Here is a 23,537-nt window from a genome sequence, read left to right on the forward strand (position 1 = left end):
CGGGAGGGATAAGTTCATTCCCTGTCTAGAATGTTGCTACACATTTTTTATGTGCTATGATCCAGAACTTATATTAATAAAGGTATTGTGAACAAAGCAAAATTATTTCTGGAACAAAGAATATTAGAAATTGAAAAGTGACTTAGCAGTCACTATTTCACTGCAGGTTGTATGATGTTCCAATATTCTCAGAATCTGCTTTATTTACTTGTTTTATATTTTACTTTGGATGTAATTCAGACATGGCTACTTTTGTTTCCTCACATGAAGCATAAAGATCCATAACCCGTGCTTTTTGTCCTCCTTATTTGTAAGCCTGTCTGATCCCCTTTACTCCATGTTAGTTTTAAAACCTAGGAAAAAGCTCCCACCTGTTCATGTATATAAGAATCAAAGATAAGGACCCCAATCCAGTAGTTCAAAACCAGAAAAAACAAGGACATATGTCACAATCAAAATGGAGTAGGGGCTTCTCAGGTTGACCTATAGTCAACATTCCCTCCAAGGTATGCACGTGACTCCACCTGTCTGTGCAGTGCTACTCCTCCTCTGCACACCCACAGTGATCATTTTGAGCCCCTTTGGTTCTGGTTGCAATGGAACCCCATGCAGGGGAAAGTCATACACAGGGCTGAAAATTATAGGGAACATTGCTTGTAGCGCATTTGCACTACATAGTTATACACACTTTGATTCTACTGTAACTGCTTTGGTTCCATCCTATGGACCTGTATTTTGGTGAGGCACTTGAAATTTTCTGCAGCACTTTATGGGCATGCACAAGAGCTCTCTGGCAGAGAATTCTAAATATCTCACCAAACTGCAAATGGCAATTAAGAGTGCAGTCGAGTGGCTGTAACTGTGTAGTGCAGATACACCCTTACAGAATGAGGTAGAACTTTCTGCATTTCAGTCTGCCTCAGATTCTCAATAAACATGCAAACCAAATATGGAACAGTTGAAAGAGTTGTGTATGTTTATCCTTCCATTCAACAATTTGCTGCACAAAATGTAGGACTTCATGAGTGGCTGGACCAAGGCCACCTGTTGCCACAGAGGAAGGATGAAACAAGATGTGCCTGTCTACTATACTATTTTACATAACAACCTGTCCTGCACTGCTATGCAACACTGAAGAGTAAGTTTGGCTGATAATCTTATATCTGAATTTTAGAGAGAGTAGCTTGACTTGTATGAATTATTATTAAATAATTATAAATTATTATAAATTATTAACACCAGTTTTTTGTTAAAAGTTCTAGATGACAAGGTTATTGTCCAAATATATATAGTTGTTTTACTTGTAACCTTGACTGCAGAGCATCTGTAAGTAGAAATGCATGATGAAGTTGTTGATGTATTTTAACAGTGCATCTGTCATCATTGTATTCTGTGTGAAGAGATCAGATAAGCATTTGCTGTTGGTTTGGTGGACCATTAGTGTTTACCAAATGTATCCTTTAACATACATTTTTTTAAAAAAGATAATACATGAAATAGTTCCATTTTGATAATCACGAGGAATTAATCATTAGGAAACAGTGGTTATCCTTTTTTTCCTTCATAGTAATTGAACACACACTTTTTCCATTATTTCTGTAAAAGTAGTACTTGTGTCCTACATTTTATGCCACTGTTGTGCACTAAAACACTATAAAAGTATACAAAGTTTGCTCTGATTTTCTGTCCCACTGCTTGGGAGCCTCACTCTGCATGTGTGGGCGTGGGCGGGGCTTCATTTGAAATGGCGAAGTTGTCACGTTCCCACCCGTCCCTTGGTTGTTTAACCAAGCAAAGGCACAAGCTACGTGTCGTTCAGCTGCCACCAGTTGATTGCATCAACTTTATTCCCTATTAATGATAGAGGCATGGGCAATGTATCATTTAAGAAGCAAGTAGAAATTGTTTATTGTTACAAGTGATACAAGTTCAGTCAATGTCGTTAACGCCCAACTAAAACAACTTTCTTCCTCCACTCTCAACCACCTAATCTTCCTCTGTCCTTCACCCCCATTTAACTCCGCCCCCACCAACTCCTATTGGTGCGTGCAAATCTCAACATGAATATTTATGAGCAGAGTGGGCACTACAGAAGTAAACAAACTAACTGATGACTGCCCATGTGCAGGCCAGTGGAGCTCTGGGTGAGCGCAAGCATGTGCAGCTTAGAGGGAACACTGCAAGTATCCACTCTTCACTTGTCCACCATCTTGTTTTGGAAATAGTATTATCTTCTGTCTCACCTGAGAGTTCAATCTTTGCTTGAGCATATCAGAAAATCTGATATCACTTTTGAATAGACAGCTGGGGAAGGCATTTTTTCTTAAGACTAAAATACAATTTTACAAAATAATAAGCTTCGAAGCTCTCCAGAACTCTTCACTTGCCAAAATAATACAAAAAGTAGAGTTTGGGAGAGTTAAACATGCTTACTGCCATTAAATTACTTCTTTGTCTGATTAACATAATGTAAAGAGTGGTGGGGGGAAACACCTACCAACTAAACTAGCGTGTCTATCAAATGCTGGAAAATATACTATACATTTTAAATACTGAATTATAATGAAGTATTGATTGGTAGGCTGATCTGCAGACCTGTTGGAGAAAAAATGACCTTAGCTGTCTAAAATTGAATCAGATAACAACTGGCTTTAATCTGAGTACTCTGTCTTAACTGTTTTGTTGCTAAAATCATAAGTAAGCGCATTAGGAGAACCTACATTTGTAAACAACATTCTCCCTAGGCAAACCCAATTTTTCCTGTCTCTAAAGCCACATTTTGTTCAAAGTCTTGGCCTTTTAGTTGATCTGGATCTGAATCCAATTAGATCATAGTCATGGTAGACCCAATGAATTAGGTTCTCAAATTAGTGTTGACTTGCTGCATTCCCATTGATTCAATGAGTCTCCAGTAGTCAGGACTAACAATTATATTTAGCTTTCTGTTTTCTGAATCAAAATCCTGCACTAAAATCCTACTTGATTTTACCACCTGAACAATGATCTGTTGTGCATTTGCTTGTTTTTCGTGTGCCATTTGTGCAAGAGAGTACTTGTTCCTTTGCTTGTGAAAAAAGTCTTCTTACTTTCAGTAAACTCTAGCTTCTACAATTGCAGGCTGTAATTGCATAGAGTGCTACACTCCACACTTCCTGAATAAGATACTGGCACTGCCATTTTTATATTGTGTCAACCATATTCTGTAAATTTAAACAGAAACTGAACAGTCACCCTGAAAGCTAGACTCACTGACATGAGCTCATTATTTAAACATAAATATCTTATTAATCTCTTCTATGTCTGGTCCATTTTTACTCTTTCCCTCACTGACCACAACTTTTTGCTCATGCAGTACTTACGTATACAGTGTAATGCAGGGGTCTCAAATGTGTGGCCCGGGGGCCATTTGCGGCCTGCCGGATGATTGTTTGTGGCCCCCGCCTTGCCTGCCCCCCTGAAGCACCCACACGTCCTCTGCTGTCAAGAGTAAAAAAAAGCCTTGCCTTGCTCACCAGCTCTCTCCCAAGACAGCGCCTCTTGCACCCTCCATCCGGAACTGCAGCCTGCCAGCCAGCCCACCTGTCTGCAAGAGGTGCTGTCTTGGGGGAGAGCTGGTGAGCAAGGCGCACTGCCGGCCCTTTTCCCCAAGCGCCTGAGCCACCACCGAGTGATGCCTGAGAGCAGAGCTCGCTCCTGGCCCATCCTCGAAGAGCACCTCCAAGCCGCCAACAGCAGTTGCCGCCACCTCTTCTCTGGCTCTCTTTGTCTCTCAGCACCCCCAGCACCAGCCTGGCCAGCGGCTGCCTCAGAGCCCGGCGGTGCTTCCTCCTCCTCCTCTTTGTCCTGCTTCAGCCGCTTCAATTCTGGAGGCTGCCTCGGCTCGCCTCACAAAGTTTTCTCCCCTGTCATGGTGGAGGTAGCTGCTGCTGCTGAGTGTGCCTTTTTTGAGGGGGGGGGCTTCAGGGAAAGGTTGCCAGACCTCCGTGTGTGTGTTTGTGTGCATATGCGTGCACACACCTGTGGGGGCCCCACCCCATTCTGTTTAATTTCGCAGGTACTGATGGGGGCTTTTCTCCTTTGGCAAGGCAATTCTGTGAGGGATTTTAAATTTTTTTTAATATCGTGTCCTGCCCCTCCCCGGCTAGGCGGTTGCTGGTGCTCCTTCCCTTCTCCTCTTCTTCGTCCTGGAGCTTCTGCTGCTGGTGATAGTGAAGAAGGAGCTGGAGGGCGTTGTGGCCAGCAATGAGGGCTCACGCGCCCCTCTTCCTCCTCCTCCTCCTCCTTGGAGCCCCAGCCGGGCTAAGGAAGCTCCTGGGCGGCTTCCTGGGGCTCTTGCTCCGCTTGGCAGAAAACCTGATGCGGCCCACCCTCACCCAGACCTTGCCTACACTATACCCCTGGTATAATGGCTTATATTTTTTAATACACTTTTCAGGCTTAAAAAGAAGCAGGAGGGGACATGTGTCCCCTGTCAAGTACTATATCTGTCACACTTACTGTGGTGAAATCCATTTGTTATTTGAAGGAAAGGGACTTTTCCACATATGACTGAATAATAAATAATAAATAAGGCTGCAATCCTAAATATGGATACATGAAACCAAATTTTGACCATTCTCATTCAATTTGTAAGAAAAGAAATTCCAATCAATAGGAATTTCAGAGGAATTTCCCCTCTCCAGAAATTCTCAGGTATAAAATTCAAGATTTTTGTGCTTACCTTATTTATGAGGGAGCTCAACACTGTGACATTCATATAGTGACACTCCTCTCTGTGGCAGGCAAAAAAATCTCCAGCTTCTCCTACTTCAGTGTATTCTCAAAGGCTTTCACAGCCGGGAACTGATGGTTGCTGTGGGTTTTTCCGGCTCTTTGGCCATGTTCTGAAGGTTGTTCTTCCTAACGTTTCGCCAGTCTCTGTGGCCGGCATCTTCAGAGGACAGGAGACAGAATGCTGTCTATGCTCTTTTACAGTTTGTTGGATAGTTGAGTATTTATAGCTGTGGGAACAGCTTTTGTGCTTTTCAGGAGATTGGATGATTATGGTGATCGGCTGGTTTTTGTTGTAGATTTACAATGTTACGAGCCTCCATCCATTGTTCTTCAGGCACTCTGTCCACCAAATCTAGTTCCTTAAATCTGTTCTTCACTTCCACTGTGTATTCATAAGGGATTTGGTTTGGTTTAGATTATACATGACTAGCCCAATGGTTTTTCACTCTTTCCTCAGTTTAAGCTTGAGTTTTGCTGTAAGAAACTGTTGATCAGAGCCATAATCAGCTCCAGGTCTTGTTTTTGCTGACTGATAGAGCTTCTCCATCTTTGGCTGCAGAGAACATAATCAATCTGATTTTGGTATTGCCCATCTGGTGATGTCCAGGTGTAGAGTCGCCTTTTGTATTGTTGGAAAAGAGTGTTTCTGATAACCAGCTTGTTCTCTTGATAAAATTCTATTAGCCTTTGCCCTGCTTCATTTTGAACTCCAAGCCCTAACTTTCCTGTTGTTTCTTTTATCTATTGACTCCCTACTTTAGCATTCCAGTCCCCTATAATGAGAAGACCATCTTTCTTTGGTGTCAGTTCTAGAAGATGTTGTAAGTCTTCATAGAATTGTTTAATTTCAGCCTCTTCAGCATCGGTGGTTGGTGCATAAGCTTGGATTATTGTGATTTTGAAAGGTCTGCCTTGGATTCCTATTGAAATCACATTATCATTTTTGAGATTGTATCCCAGTACAGCTTTTCCCACTCTTTGTTGACTATGAGGGCTACTCTATTTCTTCTGCAGGATTCCTGCACACAATAGTAGATATGGTAATCGTCTGAATTGAATTCACCCATTCCCATCCATTTTAGCTCACTGATGCCCAGAATGTCAATGTTTATTCTTGGTAAGCTGTTTGACTACATCCAGCTTACCAAGGTTCATAAATCTTACATTCCAGATCCCTATGCAGTGTTTTCCTCTGTAGCATCGGACTTTCCTTTCAATTCCAGGCGTGTCCACAGTTGAGCGTCCTTTTGGCTTTGGTCCAACCACTTCATTAGCTCTGGAGCTATTTGCCCTTGTCCTCCACTCTTCTTCAGTAGCATGTTGGACGCCTTCCAACCTGAGGGCTCATCTTCCAGCGTCATATCTTTTAGCCTTTTGTTTCTGTCCATGGAGTTTTCTTGGCAAAGATACTGGAGTGGCTTGCCAGTTCCTGCTCCAGGTGGATTGCGTTTATTCAGAACTCTCCACTATGACCTGTCTGTTTTGGGTGTCTCTGCAGAGCATAGCCCATAGCTTCTCTGAATTACTCAAGCTCCTTCGCCACAACAAGTCAGCAATCCGTGAAGGTTTTTTTAAAAAAAATCTTAGGTACCAATAAAGCATGTGCTTCAGATTTTGAAATTATTTGAAAACTAAGTGAAGCAAGGGTATTGTCTATTTGCAAATTCTGTTGAGGCAAAGTGAGGAAGCCCAAAGCAACACTAGAATCCAATCAGGGCTCTTTGAAGCACCAATTATTGTTTTGGCACCTTGGGAGATTTAAAAGCTGGTTTAAACTCACTCTCCCTCACTCTCTCTCTCCCTCCCCCCTCCCTATAGCACTCATATCAAATTGGGGCTCTACAAAGCACCACATATTGCTTTTGTGCTTCAAGGGTTAAAAAAAGGTGATTTCCTCTCCCCAAATCATTCTGTGGGGAAATAATTCTAATACTGTAGCAGAAGAATCAGGAATCTCAAAGTAGAAGATTAAGCATGCTGCTTATAATCTGCCCTACATTGCTAAAAGCATTCTGTAGGCAGTTTGTAATTTAATTATAGAGGTTACAATCCCCCCACCCTCAGCAAGCTGGACATGCAATTTACCGACTAAGAAAGGATGTGACGCTGAGTCAGCCTTGAGCTGGCTACCTGAATCCATTGCAATGGAACGACCCATGTCAATGGGTGGAGAAGGACTGCAGAAGTGGTATTTTAACTCCCGCCTCCCATCCTTTCTCCTTCTAATGAGCCTATTCAGACCAGGGAGAAGTGAAACCAACATGGAGGATATATCAGGCGTCTCCTACCTACTCTTCTCAGACTGAAGAAGCTACCTGGATGCATAGCAAAATGTTTCAGCTTAATAAGAAAGAAGTCCAGTTGCCATGACTCAACTTCCAGATAACCTCAACTGTATGACTGAGAATCTTCACAGATATATTGTGAGCAGAATTTTGACTGCAGGAGTATAGTTTTAACCACTGCACCATGGGACTGACTTAACAGCTCAAGCACCAATGAAAAGACCAGACTCTCCCAGACATTCTAATCACGGAGAACAAGTAGGAGGGGGATTCCCTTGTCCCTGTGGCTGGTGATTATTTTGCAAAGGAAGAATAAGAGAGAATAGAGAAAGATTACTATTTGCATCACTTTAATTTTCAGGAAATTAAGTGGGTGTGCTTTTTTTTTTTTTTTTCTATTAAGCAGCCGCAGAGCTCAATCCTATCAACTGAGTACCAATGTTTGTGAAATTTATGCCATCATGTGAGATATATGTGGAATAATCACAGTAGCATTAGAAATAGGACCGAAGCTATCTTCGGAGAGGGGGAGAAAGGAAGGAAACTGATGGGAGAATAGTCTGTACATTAATTGTCAAGCTATACAGTGGTGCCCCGCATAACGATAATAACCCATCCCATTGAAACAGCTGTTTAGCGAAATCATCGTCATGTGAAAACCTTTTTCCCATTGGAATGCACTGAAACCCAGTTTAATGTGTTCCAATGGGGAAAATACCTCGTTGTCCAGTGAAGATCGCCCATAGGGAAGTCATTTTGCGAGCGTCGATCAACTGTAAAAATGGCTGCCCTGTGAAGCATGGGTCAGGAAAACACAGGGCAGCCATTTTGCGAAGCCGATGTTCACCTGAAAAAATCATCATCGTGTGAACAAATGGTTTGCGATCACAAAAAGTTATCGTTATGCGGATTCCTCATTTAGCGGGGTCGTCGTCTTGCGAGGTACCACTGTAGTTCCTAACACTGAGTTTCATTTCTCCATCCCAGATCAGAGCTCTCTATATTTCCCATTTTCATGCATGCAATCTTTCATTATTTAGACAAATACAGATACATAGATCTAATACGATCTCGTACTAATAATTTTAAAATATTGCTATACAAACTGAATTTGAAGCAAATTATGATTTGTAAAACAAATAATCCTGGCTGAATGGAAGCACTTCTCATTCTGTATGTACTCTGGAATGGCAACATTTTGTACCTGGAAGCAGAGACTGCTGGAAAAGCAAAATATGCCTAGGTGAAATTATTGTAGTTTTCAGGTTACCGTTATTCTTTAGTTAACTGCCATTTTACACAACTTCTCCCAGAGTATTTTCCACTATTCTTAAAATGTTTGTTGTACTTCAATGCTAGATAATGTTACATCTTCGAGCGATGACTCAGTGTAACTGTAAAGAAAGTCTAAGATAGACTGAGCAAGTATTGCTTTGTGAAATGAAAACCTGGTCATCACACTGTATTTTCAAACAAAAGGAATTCTTTCCAGCACTATCATATCCTGCTGCTTTGAATATCAGTTATGAAGCATTAAAATGGCTTTGAATACCTGGTGTGCTACAAAATGTCAAAGAATGTTTAGTATAATCAGTTTTGCTTTGAACCCACGTAGTCGAGCTGACACTGCATGCTGAGCGAGGGCTTCTGGAACAGATTAAGAAAACATTTTTCTCTACTACAGATCCTCATGATAAATACATTTTTTATGAGAATGGAGGGAAAATTCTACTGGTGGACAAGGATGGTGAGCCTTCTGGTTTCTCCACCAACTCTGTCCTCCATCCAAAATTCATGAAACTATAGAATTGTGGAGCTGGAAGGAAACCCTGGGGATCATTGTATGCAACCTGCGGTAGAGGCAAGAAATATACAACTAAAGAATTCCCAGCAGATGGTCATTCAGAGTCTGTAAAAAAAAAAAAAATTAACAAAGGAGAGTCTACCAACTTCCAAGGTAATCCATTTCACTGTTGAGCATCTGTTACCGTCAGAAATGTCTCTTTAGTTTTTATTTCAAATCTCTGCCCTTGTAATTTTAAATCCAGCAGTTTGGTTTTCTGGAGAAGCAGAAACAAATTTGCCCCCTCTTCTACTTGATATCCTCTTATGTATTCAAATACAGCTGTTATATCAATCTTCTCTCTTGGCTCAATATTAGAGATGGGCAGAAACCTCTGAACCAGTGTTTTGTGCCCATTTGTTTTTTTACCAAACAGGTCTGGCCCTTCCCAGGCCTGCCTCCTCTGTCGAGTGCTTGCTCAGAGGCAGTGTCCCAACTTCACTGTCCCTTCTCCTCTGGGAGTTGTCTCTGAGTGGGTGCCTGCCACAGCAGGCAGGGCTGCGGAGTGCTGAAAAATGCTTTCCCCCCCGCGCCCGCCCGCCCGCCCCCCAGCTTTTTAGCTGAAAAATGAACTGGCACAAACTGCCAGTCTGACGGTTCGTGCCCATCTTTCTTCAATAAAATAATTTCCTCTATTATTTTTCATAAGGTTTGATTTCCAGAGTCTTCACCATTTCTGTTGCTCTTTCCTAGGCACATTCTTTAGTTGTCAGTATCCTTCCTCAACTGTGATGCTCAGAACTGGACACAATATTTCAGAGTACAACTACACAGAAAAAAAATGAATGGACCTGTTATGAAGTTGCACCTGGGAAGCTGGGGAAATTTTTTTGTTAACTGGCCACACAGGGAGAGATGAGGAAATTAAGCATCCTTGTTTGCAGCTTGTAAACGTAGCTCTCTTGTAGCCCTCCTGATTTGGAGGAGACATGGCTACAGGCAAACTACTTTAATAAGGTGCAAAAAAGGCCGAGTAGCAATTTCATTCTCTATGCTCCCCAGTAGCTGCCTTCCGAAAGGTTTTCTAGCCCCATCACGATTGAATATATCTGTTCTCTTCTGTTGATGTGACTGTTACTCCTGAAGAGGGTGGGTGCATCTTAGTCTGTATCCATCTTGTTACGTTATGAATCCATCTTGGGTGAGCCTGCTAGGAGTTCAGGCTTGTACTGCCTCCTCACAGCATTGCTCTCAACTTCTCTGACAAAGCCCTCAAGACATTAAGGTGTGTGTCTAAGGATTGGAATGAGTTCTTACCAATGTCAAATAGAGTTGCACTGTTACTTCCCTCGGTCTCTGAACATTATAGCTTTATTGATGGAGCATAAAATTTCATTAGCCCCTTTTTTTGCCACTACCTTAGACTATTGACTCATGTTTAGCTTTTCTCACATATTACTATTCAGCTGAGTGTTACCCATCCTATATTTGTGCATCTCTTTTTCGTGTCTAAATGTAGCATTTTACATTTTCCCCAATTGAAACTCATGCTGTTTACTCTGGTCCAGGTTCCCCATCTGTTAAAGTCATCTCAGATCAAGATTCCATCTTCTGAAGTATTAGCTACTCTTTCCAGTTTGGCGTTACCCACAAACGCAATTAGCATCTCCACTACTCCTTCATCAAAGTCATTTATAAAGATGTGAAGCAACATCTTTTAAGTTGCATTTAAATTGTTAAGCATGAGAGCTTAGATAAGAAATTTGTTTCAGATCTTTTTTATTCAAATACAATCAGTGTTCAAAATGTTCAAATGCAGTAGAAAGCAAAATTGTCAGACTGGTCTATTCTGGGCTATTCTTACTTCTGTGTCCCCTAAATCTGTTTTGGGGGGTGGGGTGACTCTCAAGAACAACTGGGCCACAGTGGATAGAAATTGATTAAAGAAACACAACCCTCTTGTCTGCCAGTGTTCTGAGCACAACTCTTGCCAATGGAAAAGAATCTGGACTTCTAAGAATAGAATACAATAGAAGTGCAGAACACAAATTTTCACATTCAGAATAATAGATTTCTTTTACGATCCTAGGTGCTTAATGGAATCAGAATCTGTTGATGGGAAATGTGGCCTTCTTGAAGTCTTGTTTTCAAAAGCATTCTGTATGCATAACCTGATCCAACTATTACCAATGTCTGACTGCTGAGAGAATATCAGAAAAGAATGAGACTAATCTTCCTTCCTTTAACAAGACCCTTGCCATGTCATTGACTTGCGCTGAGGTCTAAGAGTAGAACATAGTCATCTGAAATGCAAGTGTTGTTTCAAAGACCTCTATAACTACACCAGGGCTTAGATTAATGTATTTTACATTGATTTTGCCACTACAGTAGATTACTTTGAGGGGCACTTAATTTAAAAGGTAAGCAAACAACAGGCACATTCTGTAGCTTACACAAGGAGTTTTGTTTTGGCTTTTTATATAAAAATGAAGCTTGTTGCTAAAACACAAAGAGTAAAACACAAAGACGGATACAATGTTTTCCTCACCTTCAGCGGGGATGCATGGTTGATTGTACCATTCTTTATATAGTTTGGACAAAATAATGCAACATTATAGGGATCAAACGGCTTTGCTCATTCCTGAGAGAGAAAACCAGCTTTCAATTAGTTCACCAGCATCATGTTTATCAGCAAAGCTGACCTACAACATTTTGCTGCCTCAGGTGGAACAACAAATTGTGTTCCTTCCACTCACTCCACAAAGTCAGGATACATGGCCAGAAAGTTATTTAGGCCCCTCAGGAAAATCCCATAAGAACATATCTCTGGTGTATTGTGTTATAGTAAAATACTATAATAATAAATGAAATAACTGACAATTTGCTGCCTGGCTGTGACACCCCGAATGGGTCCCCTATGGGAAGAAAAGTTATAGGACTGTTGTCTGTTGGTAGACCTATTCTTTCCTGAATGACTCTCACCTCTTTCAGAAAGGCATCAAGCTTATGACTATTATCTTATCCTATGACAGCCAATTACTGAAAAATAATGATAGTTATAGAAATTAACTATGTGTTCTTTGAAACAGAATTTTCTTGCATATATTCTGAAATTACTGACAATTTATTTAATTAGGTGGGCCCAGTCCTAGTATGATTCACTCCATAGCATCCACAAACCATCCTGTGGCCCCATTCCTCTAGCTCAGTGGTTCTTAACCTTGGGTTACTCAGGTGTTTTTGAACTGCAACTCCCAGAAACCCCAGCCAGCACAGCTGGTGGTGAAGGCTTCTGGGAGTTGCAGTCCAAAAACACCTGAGTAACAAAGGTTAAGAACCACTGCTCTAGCTGACACCCTTTTTTATTATTGCCCTAAAAATGTTTACACGCGTGCACACAAAGGCATACACGTATTTATCCTGTTCTCAAGGGAACAAGTAAGGTGTTCTTCCTCGTAATCCAAATGGAAGAGTAGCATTGTGTAATCTCCACATGGCTCTCTTATTTCAACCCCCTGATAATTGTAACAGTCCTTTATTTAGTTCTATATCTCCTCTCTCTTTTTCTGAAGATACAGCCATGAATTGTATTTTCACTTTCTGGATGGACCGGGCAGTGGAATTTTTCACATATACCAAAAGCAGCAAGACTGTGGAGTACTAGAAAATCATCTGATATGGACAATTCCATTTGCAATGAGCTGGCAAATAATCTCCAGCACATAGTTTGCCCTTCTGATTGCCATATATATTGCTTTTATAGTATATTGCTTTCAGTGAGCATTCTGCCATGGGTTCAAAGTTTAGTTCTTGGAGAGCTATTGCCAAAATAACACACAAGGGCAGTGAGGAATATAAATATATGCTTATTTCATTCTTCTGGATAAGAATGAAATGTTTCAAAAGTGTTCTCCCTGTTGGGTGATATTATGAGAGGCTTTGTGTTTATTTGCATAACATTCGTGGAAGAGATTTTTTTTGTGTGTGTGCAAAAGACTGTGTGGTGGAAAACTTGCGTAAAAGGTTGTTCATGCAAGATGTGTTTTTCATGAAAAGGCCACAACTTTGTTGTGAATGATGTAGTTGAAAGGGGGAAAAATGCTGGTCTTTTCTCTCGTGGGTAAGAGTGAAAAACCTTGCCCATTATTCCAATGTCATGTCACGATATGCCAATATCATGTTCATCTTTGCACAAAATGTTCCTTTAATATCTCCGATTTTCCTGAACAGATCTCTGGTTTTTCCTTTTCTATTATTTTCCTCCATTTCTTTGCATTGTTCATTTAAGAAGGCCCTCTTCTTTCTCCTTGCTATTCTTTGGAAGTCTGCATTCAATTTTCTGTAACTTTCCCTATCTCCATTGCAATGTGTTTCTCTTCTCTTCTCTGCTATTTGTAAGGCCTGGTTGGACAGCCACTTGGCTTTCTTGCATTTCCTTTTCTTTGGGATGGTTTTTTTTGCTGCCTCCTGTACAATGTTACGAGCCTCCATCCAAAGTTCTTCAGGCACTCTGTCCACCAAATCTAGTTCCTTAAATCTGTTCTTCACTTCCGCTGTGTATTCAGAAGCGGGATTTGGTTTAGATTATACCTGAGTAGCCCAGTGGTTTTTCCTACTCTCTTCAGTTTAAGCTTGAATTGAGAAAATGATGATTAGAGCCCCAATCAGCTCCAGGTTTTTGCTGACTGTATAGAGCTTCTCCATCTTTGGCTGCAGAGAATATAATCAATCTGATTTCGGTATTGCCCGTAGTTGTATACTGTTGTATAATGTTGTATAGCTAAATGTAAAATGGCTTATTTTACCTGAGTCACTGTACTGATTGTATTCAGGTGTGGGTATCTAGGATTAAGACTTAATGTTGTACAGCTGTGGTATATGATGAAACTTTGTATAACAGAAAATGAAGCAATGTATTTTCTGATTGGTCACAGAACTGTACATACTGTATTTTTTGCACCATAAGACTCACTTTTTTCCCACAAAACAGGGGTGTGGAAAGTCTGTGCGTCTTATGGAGCTAAGAAAACAGATTATATTTTCCTGTTTTCTTCTCCTAAAAAATTGGTGCGTCTTATGGAAAGGTGCGTCTTATGGAGCGAAAAATACGGTAAGTCATGTGTAAAATGGACATCTTACTCTGCTGTAAATCAGATCACTTTTTCCTATGCTGTGTGTTGCTTCATGTCATGTCATGCTGCCAGAGGAATGTCTGTTCTCCATGTATATATGTAGATAGACTAAGTTGTTGGTTTTACGCTGTGTGTGTCATAGTGTCATAAGTATCTGTGCTAACCAATATCTCCTTACTCTGCTGATGTTATGAGAAGACACGGTATAATCAAAATTCTGAACAAGTCACCCCATACAGGTGTTTACTTAACCAAGAACTTTGTTTCTAGAGAAGGGTTACTTGTTTCTTCCATTTGCTGTTTATCACTTTTAAATAGCATAGTTTTAGAGCACTTCTATGCTGCTTTTTCATTATGGTCAGGCTCTCTCGGGTTTTTGCACATCTGAGATACACGACATCCGATCAGGGAATTTTAAAAAGGGTGGCAGTCCAAACAAACAAACAAACCTGAAGTTTAAAACTGGATTCCATATCAGCACCAAAATTGGCAGTCTGTTCCTGCTATGAGCCAATTCTTTTTTGGGGGGGTGGGAGGGGGAATTCAACAAATAGTTTTCAAGTTATATTAAAAAAATAGCACTGAAGAAGCAAGCGACCTTCAGCTACATCAGTACAGGAGCTGCTGAAAAAAATTGAGAACAATTGGTGTTCTTTTCTTAACAGATTAGTACTTACCCTGCCTTCTTTTGTTGATTTCAGTAAATAAATTCTGATTAATTAATTGCATGCCATCAAGTCAATTCTGACTTAGGGTGATCCTTTTCAGGGTTTTCCAAGTAGAGAGGGCTCAGCAATGGTTTACCATTCCCTTCTTCTGGAGACGCCTTGGGACTGTGCAGCTTGCCCAGGGCCACACAGGCTAGCTTTTCTCTCTGGAGGCACAGTGGGGAATCACACTCCCAACCTCTGACTCCACAGTGAGATACCTAACTCAGGGGCTGAAATACTGAATCTTGAAGATGGTACTTTTACTGAAGAAAAGTAGTGACTGGGCATGTGGAATTTTTGCAGGAAGAATACTTCCTCACCCTTTCTTTGTGCAGGCTGCACCACTCACACATCTTTCATCTTCCCATGAGGTAACCCTTTGACCTTACTAGGAAGGAAAAAGGAAAAGGGGATAGCAGACACAACACTCATTTTGTGCTCGTCGTCGTCAGCACCAATCCACCCACATCAAGACTCTTTACTGCCTGCCTGAGACTTCAGGCAGATAGATGTTGCCCTGGCCCTCCAGCCTCCCCCTTTGGACTCCACCGCTGATGTTGGACCTTGTTAGGAGATGCCGACTCTATGATTCTACGGTGCAAAAAGCAGCCACCACATTTCCTGTTAGTTATTTGTGTTCTAGTCCTTTCAAATGCTGTACTACAAGCAGATACAGTAAGTTGCAATTATAATGCCACTGTCGCTTTTCATATCAAGAGAGGTGGTTAAAGACAATGAATACACAGCTGGTACTCTAAAAGAAAGGTCTGCCAAAGTTGTTTTCACTAAAAGCTTGGGTCCAAGCTGTCTCAAAGACTGCATCTATCATTATGAGCCTGCTCAAGGTTAAGACCACCAGGAGACGCCTTTCTCTCAGTCTCACATCTTCATAGGTGCACTTGGTGGGGACATGGGAGAGGGCCTTCTCTGTCGCTGCTCCCAGATGATGGAACTCCCTCCCATGGAAGGGAGTTGTCCTTCCACAAGCAGATCAAGACCTTTCTTTTCAGTCTGATTGGGAAAGGCAAGAGACATACACAGTCTGTGGCAAGAAATTGTGTGTAGTCAGTATTGGCTAAAGCTGCCAGCATCCAAAAGTTGCTGGTGGTAGCCAGGGTGGCTATTCCTCAAAAAGGAGAACAAAGGTCACTAAGGAGGTCATAGAAAATAAGGATTACCAAAGGGAAGGTCATTTTTAACAGAAAGGAAAATATTTTTGCATTCAATTTGCATGCAAGTCAAGTCTGAAGTCTCACTAGAGCAAAAATACACAGATTGAGGCTATTGTACCTTGGACATAATATGAGAAGACAACCTACCAACACACACACACACACACACACACACACACACACACACACACACACACACACACACACACCACATTGTTGCTTGAAATTTGAGTGTATTGTATGTGTATATTAAATTCCCAATTTAAAACATTAGGAGATTCAATCATTCAAAAGGTCTCTGGTTTATGAATATATATACAGTGGTGCCTCACTTGACGACGTAATTCGTTCCAGCGAAATCGCTGTAGAGTGAAAACGTCAAACGAAATAAAAAATCCATTGAAACACATTGAAAACCGTTCAATGCGTTCCAATGGGCTGAATACCTGCTCGTCCAGTGAAGATTCTCCATATGGCGGCCATTTTCTGGTGCCTGTTGAGCAAAAAAACAGTCCTAAAAACAGCAGGGGGACATTTTCTTCAGCTGGTGGCCATTTTGAAACCTGACAATCAGCTGTTTGCTGATCATCGTAAAGTGAAAATTGGTTCCCGAAGCAGGGAACTGATCATCATGAAACGAAAAAAACCCCATTTAAACCATCATTTTGCAATCGCAAAACTTCAACGTTAAGCGGATTCGTCGTAGAGCGGGGGAATCATCCATCGGGGGACGACTGTGTATATATATATATTGGTTCTATGTCCATCATTTAAAACACCAGGAAATGACCAAACATCACTATGCAATATTGTGCTCACATTGCCAGCGGGGAAAAAGGACGTTAAGCTTTGCATAGCAAAAGCCAGCCTGAATGTTGACAACATCTTGTTGAAAAACAACTATGATAATTGCTTTGTGTTTGGCTGAGAAGTGGTTAATTGATGAAAAAAGGAGTCAGCTTCTGGGATTTTCCCTTGCATGGTGTCTGTGTGTGAATGGTAGTGAGCACAAGAGGGCATCCTATAGACCACTGGTTCCCAACTTTTTTGACATCAGGGACAGGTTTAGTTGAAGACCATTCTCTCGAGGACTGGGGAGGGCGTGGTACTTGTTATGCAGTAGGTTGTGGGAGGATAGCTTTGAACTGAGCTCATAAAGGAAATGGTGAGCAGGAGCAGGAGGTGAGCTGCAATAGAAGCTCCACCTCCTGTTAGATCAGCAGTGGCTTAGAACCTAAAAGAAGCATAGGCTCCTATTAGATTCTAATACTAGAGGCTCAGCTGATCTATCAGCAGCAGGAGGGGAGCGAAGCTCCGTCTCCTTGTCACAGCAGCAGCATTAGAACCTAATAGGACCCTGCTGACAGGAGGCAGAGCTTTGCTTGCCATCCACCTCCTGCTCGCCGCTCATCTGTCCCAGCAGCTTAGTCCTTCCAAGGCCACGGACCAGGGGTTGGCGACCCCTGCTGTAGGCAATCTTGACTGCTGCTTTTAGTGTTGTGAACATTCAGGCAGCCCTTTGTATGTAAGGCTTGGCATTCTTTTTCCTGCTAGCAACACAGGGCCAATATTGCCCATCATTTTCTGCCATTTAGAATCATTTAGACAGAAACAAAATACCTCACATTCATAACCCACAGGTTTTTTGAAGGATTTAATTTTTTAAAAAAGTCTAAAGGTGGTGACAATGCAAATATAATACTAGTGACTAAAGCATAAGAATAGTAGTAACAATCAACAGAACCTTTGTATGTAGAGCACTTGCTGATCTGCAAGAGTCTGTTGTAGAACACATGTGGACTGAATTTTTCAGTAGCAAAAGGAAAGGAAACCTGTCTAAGGACTATTTAATTACATTCATCTCTTCCCCTGCTAATACACCATTCAAGGACTTCCAAGCAGTCATATTGGCAGGAATCAATTCCATATTGCTGTACTTTAAATTTCTGCCATGAACTTTCTTTTATCCACGCTTCTTTTTTCTTTTCTGCCTAAAACTAGCACACAATTGCTGTTAGCATTATGCAGAATTAGCGGTTCGCCCATCAAGACTAGATTAAGCCCTAAAGTGCTGGAACAGCCATATTAATTCTTTCTGTTGGAAAGATTTTCCCACTTGCCTATAATAAAACTATATAACGGTACATAAAACAGAAAGGTCTCTGAAGGTTAGTGCAAGCTGTTATTTTAAACCATTATCTTATGTGACTTTCTATTCAAAATTTAGCTGGTCACATGACCAGTATAAGAGCGCCATTTAGAGAACATCAAGTGATTCATTCCTTATGTTGACATTTACAAGGGAAAACATGTTTTTTTCCTCTTGGAAAAGTAACTTACAATCTTGTGGTCATTCCTTGCTATTTCACAAGATCTCTATTTTTATTGTGGATCTTCACAAACAATGGCATGGCAAAACAAAACTGAGACATATATTATAGCACCTCTGTGATCTAGGATAGAATATCTATGGAATTAACCAAGGCAGATATATTTCCTGTACGTCAACCTGATGCATGTCTATTTAGAATTTTAACATCTAAATAAACATTAGAACTCGTACTTCTCGCAGTGTTTACTTCTACACCCCATTGATTTGAATTGGCTTCATTCCTGCTCAGTGTGATTGAACTACCGTATCTTAGTTTAGCATCAGTGATGTATTTACACAAGACCCCATGTCCACCACTAACATTAGAAATCATCTGTCTTCCTGTCATCCCATGCACACCGAAAACACCTGCTCCCAAGGGATGTGAAACTCTATGGTGCAGATTCTTTTGTTGATGTTCTTGTTTCATTTTAGTAAGAGTAGAAGAAGAAAGCACCAATTCTCACTGTATACTGCTGGATCTTGACCATAAAGGTTGGAATCCTGTTACCATACGGTATGTTGTGTCAGGCTGATGACAACATCAACCATGTTAATTTTCCAGCTGTGATTTTCATTAATTAAAAAACTCCCCATGCCCCACAAATAGCTTCCCAGCAATGAAAAGGATTACACAGGAGACTCAGGGTCATTTAAGATAAATCAGAAAGGCTAAATTTCTGAAAAAGCACTCCAACTGATGATGTCATTAGCCTTCCATGGCATAATGTACATAACAGGATTTCAGCCAATGATAAGCATTGCTAAATAAACCTCAGTTATCCTCCAGTGGCCATGTCTAAACTTCTGGCACTGGAACAAAGATCTACTGTTGCACTACAGATTAATCTTGGAAGAAATATTTGCCAACACACACAATACCCACAATCTCACATGCATACCAGCCCCACTGAAATCATTAGACTGGAGGTGCTTCCAGAACCAGTGGAGCATATTTTTGCATATTTGCTTGAATGTTATATATATACAGCAGCTGAATTTTTATGCATATCTGAATTTTAGGCAGCACTGCAAAGGCAAAACATGCTCCAAATTGTATGGGCAAAAGTAATGCTAGAATATAAAGAACAGCTGCCCTATATCAAACCAAAGACACATCTAACTCACTGTCCTGTTTCCCATAGTGGCTCACCAACTACCTATAGAATACAGGATATAAGTGCTATTATGGTATTCAATAGCATACTCCTTTTGCACCTCGAAGTTACTTGTTGATATCAGAACTTATAGTCACTGCTTTAATTTCAACCCATTTGGCTTGTTCTTTGCCTAAGCAAAGTCCAAGCACAGGAAAGGCTAGTGCTGTATCAGTGGTTCTTCTAACAATGCGAGCACGTATAAATTCAAGTGTTGTCAGTGCCTTCTATTGGTGAGTCTAGATCTTGAAATTCTGCATTTGAACCGTATCAACATTGTTTTGAGATGCAATGCAAGATCCTACCAAAGATTCAGCATTCCATGAAGTGCTTTATGATCCAGGATAAGCAATAAGCAATTATTTTGCTTGCATGTCTCCCCCCGCTCCACATTTATCTATTTCTGCCATTTTTAATGTAGAATAATTAGGCCTTGTTTTAGAAATGGTTATTTAGCCTAGAGAACTAGTGCAAGTTAAAAGCAAACAAGTGATAAAAACATTGGATCAAATTGGCACTTACTGGGAAAGACCATCCCTGGTGAATCACCTAGTCCCCAAAAAGCAGAGAGTATAATTTTTGGAAACATATTGCAAAGTGGGAAAAGATAATTTACTAGATAACTAATACAATAATTGTTTTAAAACATTAAGCATCGGGGGGGGGGGGGAAGCTACTGGATTTCATTCTAGTGTAGAGAGAGGGAATGTTATGTGAAGGTTTTGAAATGCTTGTATGAATATTTCAAGATGCTTCTTACAAAATAAAGCCAATGACAACTATTGTTCTAGACAGCTCCACATTGTAGTGAGCAAATCCCGTACACAATTAAATAAATTAGTGCAACATCATCTCCATGTTTTTTGGCATTTCTGAATCTACAAAAATTGGTCGTACATCAACACAGTAAAATTTACATAAAGCATAGCCGTTGCTGGGTCAATGACAGTTCATCTGCAGAGAGATGTGTCTGCATCGCTGCCTCTGAATGCATTCCAAATGCGTCTTAAAGTCCAATGATGCAATCCAGAACAGACGGATCATAAATTTGCCTCCCTTTACAGTTCTGTTTGTGCCAGCCTATGACAAAACAAGAGCATGTAGCATTTAGGGAAAGACAGGAACTGGAATGAGATACAACTAAAGTAATAGGAAACAATTGTATGTCATAAATCATATGAATGAGAAAATGTGACATCTCGAAGGACTGGACATTTAATTATTATAATCATTATAAACAGCAACTAACTGAAAGCGAAAATCCTCTTTCTCCCTAGAATGGTACTTATGAGCAATAATTATGCTACTATTAGATGCTATCAGAATTTTTTCTAAAAGCCAAACAAAGCAGTTCCCTTCTAATAATGTTCTCAGCTGCAGTATGAATAATTTGGTCCTCAGTCCCAGTGCAGCCAAGTGTCTTATGACCAACATTCCTCCATGTTGCTACAGTGGAATTATAAGACAACATGGGACTCTGCAGCCTCACAACAGGTAAGTCGGAGCTATGGTACAAGATGCCAAGAAGTACTAATCAGGGGTTCTTAACACAGTACAGAAATGAAGATGCTTGTGCCTGATCTTAGATATCTCTGTTGCTCCAGAGCAGTCTCTAGTAAGGGACTTGATTATCACTTATCATGATTTCATGATTAGATGGAAAAGGTTAGAAGAAAATCTGTATTATGTCTTGTGGTACAATGAACTCAATACACTTTCTTGCCCTTACAGCCAGTTTTAGGGGTGAGGTGGGCAAGCTGCCTATTCAATCAGGGGACCAAACTAAACCTGATCCAGAGTCATTTCCTTGGCACCCTTGGAAAGGTAGCATGGTGCTTACTGCCCCTGCCTCCAGGGCACTGCTTTTAATTCTAGATCATTTGCACTTGGGCAGTTTTCCTTCTCATCTATGTTCTTTTTAAAGGCGGCTGCATTGATTCAGCAGGGTTTACTCCTAGGAAGAGAGTGACTCCTAGTTTAGATGACCTCAGACCAAAAGACTGACAGTCTTTCGGCTCCCAGCCACTTTATAGAAATGTTGAGAGGATAATATGTGAGGAAGTACAGGTGTTTGCAGCCCTGCTCTTCTTTGGAAAAGAGAGTGATGTAACTTGGAATAAATAAAAGAGAGTCACAGTCTTGGGCTTCTTTTTAGCGCTAAAGGTCTTTGCTTTAGGCTATGTTTATGCCATTATTCTCCCCTTTAAAACTACTGCAATTCCGTAAAAAATATAACATCCCAATACACCTCATAGATCCTGACCTCATAAATTCACTTTCCCTATCAAAATATACTCCTCACTGTTCTCTGCCTCCACGCATACACACTTGCTGCTCTTGCAAGAAGAAGAAGAAGAAGATAAAAAGGTAGCAGCAGTTTTAAGAACCTTTTTAAAAACCTCTGTGAAACAATATGTGTAACGTGATGGACACAAAAGTGCAATGAGAGACATGTCTAACCGGCTTGCAACCTCCACAGATGCTTCCATGGAAGTGCTTGAGAGGAAGGCTGTGGAGCTGCCCATCTCTGGCTGGGAGAAGAAAATCTATTTTCTGTGGCAGTGGCTACACCACCACAGAAGCTGCAACAGTGTCGCCTCCTGTAGGCACTCAGGGTAACTGACTCCATTTCTCTATTCCTAGGCACAGCCTTGAGCTGAATCTGGTGGCTTAGTGTTTATCGAAATGCTTCTTCTGCAGTGAATGGGGCAAAAAGAGAGAGAACACAATAAGCTTCTTTAACCCTTTTTTCAAAGTTCCTCAACTTTTGGGGCACCATAACTACAAGAAGGACCTTCCATCAATTAGCTAATGTCTGTTTCAGTATCCACTCTGGTGTCGCTTGCTCTTAGACAAGGACCAACCTTTCATGTTATTCACAGGTTGCCATTCTAGTACCACTGGCACATGAGGCAATAGATTCTGCTATGGATAAGGATCACACAGAATGGAGAGTTCCAATACAATAAATGTCTGTGCTCCAAAACTGCAGCTTGCTTCAGTCCATGGTCCTACACCTTCCACAGTGTCAACAGGGATCTCTCTTGAGTGAAAATTCATAATTAATGGGATTTTGTTCTCTAGAAGCAAAAGCTCAACAAAGATGTCTATTTTGCTATTTCCCAAGTAGATGGAACCATTTGCTATCATTATTGGTCCAGAGATCTCACTACTGCCTTTAACACTACGCAAATGGGAAGAAACATAACTGCACAGTCTGCAACAGAAGATAAAGGTTGATATGGTCTACTTATTTAATAAGCATCATGGTTTACTTCCCTACTTCATTTGATATTTAGTAAATCCCAGGTAAAAATATACTGAAGCAGATTTTCTAACAGTAATTCTATTGTCTTTTGTATCATTTTCACGGTCATTCCCCTTCATCTCAATTATTACCAGTTCTTCAGTTCATAATTTCTCTCAAGTTCTTTGAATCTAGGTTTCAGGATTTACAATGCCATACACAAAGTCCTGTAGATGATGTCCTTTGAAATATGTTTTGGTCAGTGTTTCACAAGATGTTTGTCTTGAGGGTGGGAGTCCCTCATAGTTTCTGTCTTTAAAAGGTACACTGGCATTTGTAAGAAAGTTGTAAGTAGAGTATGATTCTCATGATTAAAAATAAGTACTGGTTCAGTTCTTGCCAACTAATCTGAGAAGCCCACGCTTGGTGTTTCTTTTTTTTTTTTTTTCCTCATGAAGTGAATGTTTCTCTGCTATGGTCAGTAGCACACTTGTAAATCCTATTGTTCCAACTTTGGCACATGTTTATATTTTGCTACCGTGTCACCTGCAAAAAAAGAAGAAAAAGGAAAGTGAGACTCTTTCATGTAAACAGCTCCACAGAGTAACAGCACAAGGGAGATTTTTCCAGAGATCTTATGAATTTCCATACCATTTTGATGGTTTCAAATGTTGACCTGTATTGCCTAGATACTGGCTGAAATCCTGCAAGTGCAGCTATACTGCCTAAGGCAGATGACATCATCAACTACTGCAGTTTTTCAGAAATGAAAAATCCCTGATTCCCCCAAAGGTCCTTAGGATATTCTTTTCTTCTTGGGGAAACTGCCGAGAGCATTGGATCAAGGGAAATCCTCAATTCCTGAAAATTGCTGCTGCTAGGATTATTTCACTAATTGTAGCAATGT

General features: G+C 40.7%; 1 protein-coding gene across 2 annotated transcripts in view; it reads right to left on the reverse strand.

The window, feature by feature from the left end:
- Positions 1–18,212: 18,212 nt before the first annotated feature.
- Positions 18,213–23,537, reverse strand: part of TAFA4 (TAFA chemokine like family member 4) — a 167,018-nt gene continuing 161,693 nt past the window's right edge. For both annotated transcript variants that reach the window (XM_078385107.1, XM_072989409.2), the window contains exon 6: positions 18,213–23,176. In XM_078385107.1, coding sequence (XP_078241233.1) covers positions 23,130–23,176 — 47 coding nt within the window. In that variant the 3' untranslated portion in view covers positions 18,213–23,129. The remainder of the gene's footprint in view (positions 23,177–23,537) is intronic.

This window comes from Pogona vitticeps, chromosome 2 (genome assembly GCF_051106095.1).
Source record: "Pogona vitticeps strain Pit_001003342236 chromosome 2, PviZW2.1, whole genome shotgun sequence".
NCBI lineage: Eukaryota > Metazoa > Chordata > Lepidosauria > Squamata > Agamidae > Pogona > Pogona vitticeps.